At 33.6% G+C, this 5165-nt stretch overlaps 1 protein-coding gene across 1 annotated transcript in view; it reads right to left on the bottom strand.

The window, feature by feature from the left end:
- The window catches only part of LOC108735343 (NEDD8-activating enzyme E1 regulatory subunit), a 3234-nt gene extending 1409 nt beyond the window's left edge, over positions 1–1825 (bottom strand). The window contains exons 1-6 of the mRNA XM_018467278.2: positions 1591–1825; positions 1373–1537; positions 1118–1300; positions 774–1063; positions 511–719; positions 228–458 (exon numbers count right to left, since the gene is read on the bottom strand). Coding sequence (XP_018322780.1) covers positions 228–458; positions 511–719; positions 774–1063; positions 1118–1300; positions 1373–1537; positions 1591–1658 — 1146 coding nt within the window. The 5' untranslated portion in view covers positions 1659–1825. The remainder of the gene's footprint in view (positions 1–227; positions 459–510; positions 720–773; positions 1064–1117; positions 1301–1372; positions 1538–1590) is intronic.
- Between the last annotated feature and the right edge of the window lie 3340 nt (positions 1826–5165).

The following is a 5165-nucleotide window of genomic DNA, read 5'->3' as shown; positions in this document are numbered from 1 at the left end:
ATACTAACTAAATTATTAATTAAAATGAAAATGTAATAAACTTTACTCTTTGCTTGCCTTATGAAGTTGATTTGGAGAACTTTTAATAAAATAATTATCGAACAGTAGGTATTTTATGTTACTTAATAGAGACTTGAAGAATTTTTCATAATTTAAAATGAACTATTTTGCTTTTAAAAACTTAACTTCAAGTTTTTTATCTATACCTAAAAAATATTTATACTCACATCAGCTTCACAAATAGTATCTGGCGCTTGTCCCAGACTCCTAGCAATTTGCACAGCATGGCGATAAAGAGTTTCTGATTGTAACTGAGCTTGTGTCTGATAAAGCTGCTGCAGAGTTACATAACTGGCAGTATCAGCAGCCATATCCGGTAAGCTTCCTTTCAATGGTAAACTACCTTCTGCTTCTACTATTTCCTTTAAGGCTGCTGCCATTATCCAAAAAGGAGTAGACTAGAAGAAATAAAAATTGAAGAAAGGGCTACAGAAAGTGCAATAAAATTACTTCTTGATTCAGATTTGTACATTTTTCATCTTCTAGTATATTTTTAACATTTGGTGGTATACTAACAGGATTAACACAGGTATTTACTAAATTTATTGCTTGTTCATAGTTTTCCTCCAAAATCCTGATACCATGTTCATCAGGAGAAAATCCTTCCCTGATCATTTGTCGTAATTTTTCTTTTTCAATTCGGTTAGATGGAAGTTTGCCTATCAAATATTTTAACTTTAGTTTTAATAAAAGCACTCATTTCAAAAATTTACCTCCATGTTGGTCCCTAAACTTCTGCATGTAATAATATAGAATGACAAGAGCAGGAACATGGCTTCGTTCTTTGTTATCTAAGGATTCTACATCAATTTTATCTAGATGCTCTTTTAATGCTGGCCATGGTTTGTCTAATCTTAAATCTAAATTTTCATTATCGGGATGTGTCTCTACTACGGTATGTTCTTTAGTTTGCAGTCTTATATACCCGAAAAAACCTAAACTTCTACCTACTAAAAAGGGGATATCTGCCTCCCAAAGCAGTTTTGACAATGGTACTAGTGTTCTAAGGAAATAAATTTTTATACATTTAGCCTCTCCAATTGATTTCTAAACCTACTTTTCTGGTAATGATGTGGCAATAATAACTGTGAAATTTTTGAAGAAATTATGTGTATGAGACATCACATTCTCAATTGATTCATCTATGTAATCACCTCGTACATCTTGATTCAATTCAAGAAGAGCATGTGTAGCAGCTTGTGCCCTTGAAGTTCCTATGCTATCTTCCTCAAAAAAGAAGCTATACACAAAATATTTTTGTTACATAATACTGCAAATTATCAATTTGTCTTGCAGATGGTAATGTACGTACTTGGAACCTACATCTTCCTCTGTAACTTTCTCACCATCAACTATTGTGAAGGCGCCTATACCAGGTAAAACTAAACTTTTAAGAGTTTCAGTGCCTAAAGCGGTAGCATTTATCAAGCAAACTTTGGCATTTTCTAACAATTTTTGACCGTGATCTCCCCATAACCTGAAAATAATAACAACTTAGTAAGTAAATGTACTCGTATAATTTCAAACAACCTTAATTGACGATCATATTTTCTATGCTTTTCTCTCTGTTCTGGAGATTTTGGAGACGGTGTGGACATATTTATTTCTAACAATATATTTATGCTGTTGTTTAATTTAACAAGGTTAGAAAGGTTGCTTACCGGGGAATGTGTCAAAATAACAGTGTCGCAAGTATAGTCGTCAGTCTCTATTGAGGATAAAATTCAATCAATTTAAAAATGCGTGGAGTGCAATAAAATATAGCAAGAAAAAAAATAATTAATTGATTAAGTATTATGACCAAATTTCGCTCGTAGTTATAGTTATTACCATAGATATAGAGGATTAAGTGAGTAATACCCTCATGGAATTGACCACTCTCTAGAAACGCAGACAAGACTGTGACGTATCGAATCAAAATTGTAAAAAAAGGCAACTACTGGTCCCACGATCGCTATGACTTTCTCACAAGTTCTTGCCTGTATTTACATTATAGCTAAATAAGAAGCGCAGTCCATTCCATAGGTTAATTCTCTATATCTGTGGTTATTATATAGGTCTGCAACATGGTTCTGTATACTAGGTTATAAGGTTGCGTATCATCATCATTATCGCGGGGTTAAGGCTGATTGGACATGCATCTTCACTCTTCTACCCTGAGCTAACCTTTACATTTTCTAAAAGATCCTCCATCCTTAACTATTTGTGAATAGTTATCCAATCTAGATCTATCTCTACTCTTCTTAACACGTTTCTGCACGTGCCTTCATGGGCCATTCATTAATAGCAGCTAACATCCTCGGACATTGGAAAATTAGCCACAGCTTAACCAAAATTACGTTTGAACGACTCAATGTTGGGCTATCTTATGTAGCATACCATGCCTTTCAAATTATTTTACAACTTGTACTCGAAGGGATTTATATTATGACTAGCAGACGGCCAGTAGTCGCCAGTTAGAGATACACATATTAAGTTGAGTGTATTGTTCTGGACTCAGGGTAGGGTCGTTTTGACTTTAAAAGGTGTCATTCAGTGCTTGAAAGAACAGCAGATACAAGGATAGTCTGTTATTAGACCTTGGCTGATGTTTTGACATCTTTTTTGCAAAAATACAAATCAGTTATCCCTTCATGAGAAATACCCCACCCAACCATAACTGATGCCGATTTCGACTAATAGGATAAGTTCATAGGCATAGATGGTTATATGTAAATCATATCATATAATCTATTGAATTTTTCCTTAACAGTGAAGATTTTTTCATCCTTAAAGAAAATTCTTCTACGGAGATTATTTGCGTACTTCCGTTTTAATTTTACTACACTGTATTGTTTAACAGCTGCAGGCAGCAATGGTTCGGTACGGTTTTTGAAGTCTCCAAGATCTAATTGTATGTCTTGCTTGATAATATGACTCATTGACTTTAACGCCATGCTCATTTCTTGGCTCGTAATTGTTTGTTTTCCGAGCGGATTCCTCTGAATTTTGGTTTTGTTATCTAGTGGTGTCCTTAATTTACTAAAATTCAACTTGAGTTATCCCAGCACAGTGTAAAAACAAAAACGGGTACCCAAAATTAGTGACGGCGGAAGATTTGATGTAGGTGGCGATTGTTACACCCACCCTGAAAGTCGAGGGATGTGTGAGTCTCCCAAACTTTTTACATTTGCATATTCTAAACAAATTTTTATTTATTTTCGTGAAAATGTCTTAAGTCTTGAACACAAACATGTGGCTTGCTCTCGGTTTAAATATGTTTGATTGTTTGTGCATGGCTTACGTTTTGAGTGGTTTCTTAGTGGTGACCCTTCCCCCCACCCTTCTTTTTTTGAAATATTCCATATAATTCGCCACATATGTTCCGCTATCCATAATGACTCAGTTATTACGTATCAAAATATCGAAAATTAAGTAATGTTTCCTAATATATTAGTACCTGCTCGCTACTTTTTAAAAAAAAAACCGGGTACCCTAAATATTAAAAATTAACGACACTTGACATTATTACCACATACAACTCATTTTAAACGGCTAGAGATATACCTCTACCTGTAAGTCTCATCTCTGACCGTTTGAAATGAATTGTAAATGTTGCAACCCTTTTAGACTGCCAAATTTGTGTTGACATTCAGGTCGAAATAAAATAGAAGAACTCGTAGAACCTTTACTTATATAATAAGTATAGTTTAAATACAATACAAATTATAACAATAATCAGGCAGTTTGCTTACCAACAGTATTGGATCTGATGTTTACAAGTTGAGATTATTATCAAATCTAATCTTATTATTAAGAAGAAGCCTTTTTATATAAATATTGGTTACACCAGAGCCGGGCAAACTCGGATCTTTTGCATCCAGAGTGATCCTCAAGGTTAACCAAGTGGATCCTCATTGATCCTGCGAGTGCGAGTGAGATGATTCTTTCCTTTTCTTATCCCTTCCATTTCGTAGATGAGTCCCCTCTTCCATAGCCAAACCCAATAGTTTTGCGAACGTAGTAACGAAAATTATTTTTTAAGTTGCGAGAGTGACTTCGCTCGTCTACGGGATGAAGGGGCTTGATATGGGAGTGGAAGGGAGAAGAAAAAGACAAAACAAAATTATTCATTACTGCTTACTCTCTCGTACTCATTGAAGGGTATGGAGTGACTCAAACTAAACTCATGTAGCGGCTCCTGCGAAGTTAAAGTTTGCCCGGCTCTGGGTTACACCCTTATGGGTATAAATCAGAGATTAGTTCCTCCTCTTCGTTTACGTGCTAATACATAGTAAAATATGTTTACAGTAAGTTGTCATCAATGTGTGAAATATGATTACAGTAATTTGATTACCTGTTTGACATAAGACATTATTTAGTAGATTTGGTAATTTGAGTATATAACAGAATACATTATTTATTGGATGTTAGACATCTTTAATTAATATACAATTACTGATTAATGAAAATTCATTTTTATTTTTGATTTTCCCACTATAAATTTCCTCAAATTAATGATGCTCTGCTCAGAGCATTGGTGCGTAAAGCCAAAGGTCCTGAGTTCGACTCCCGGTGAGGGAGGGTGTGATAATTTATAGTGGGAAAATTAAAAATAAGAATGAATTTTCATTAATAATTGATTTCAACCTGTATTAAATGTCAAAATGGTTCATATATATATATTAGGGTGCTTCAAACAAAATTTTTAATTTTTTTTTCTAACTCTTACCCCCTCAAATGTTTCTATTTGTTGTAAAAACATCCTCGCCAAACATGAGCACTATAGCTCAAATCTAAGGGGTGGCTATTTTTATTTTAGTTTCCCATTTAATTAACATAGGAAAAATTCTTTTTTGTTTTAAATTGAATTTACACATAATTTACGCAATTTTTTCCGAAAAACCGTTTCATATTCTTAAAGCTGAGTCTTTGAGCTTTACAAAACTCTAAGACAAACTATGATTATCTTTACAAAAAGACTAGTTACAGCCATTTAAAAATTACTAAATTTTGAAATTTGAAAAAATAGCTTGCAATTATTTTTTTTGCATAATCCTCAAAATTTTTAATCAAACTATTAGTCAGTATTGTATTTTCATATATTACAAATTTCAAAAATGGTT

This window comes from Agrilus planipennis, unplaced genomic scaffold (genome assembly GCF_000699045.2).
Source record: "Agrilus planipennis isolate EAB-ADULT unplaced genomic scaffold, Apla_2.0 scaffold70, whole genome shotgun sequence".
Classification (NCBI taxonomy): Eukaryota; Metazoa; Arthropoda; class Insecta; order Coleoptera; family Buprestidae; genus Agrilus; species Agrilus planipennis.
This window is presented reverse-complemented; position numbering and strand designations above follow the sequence as displayed.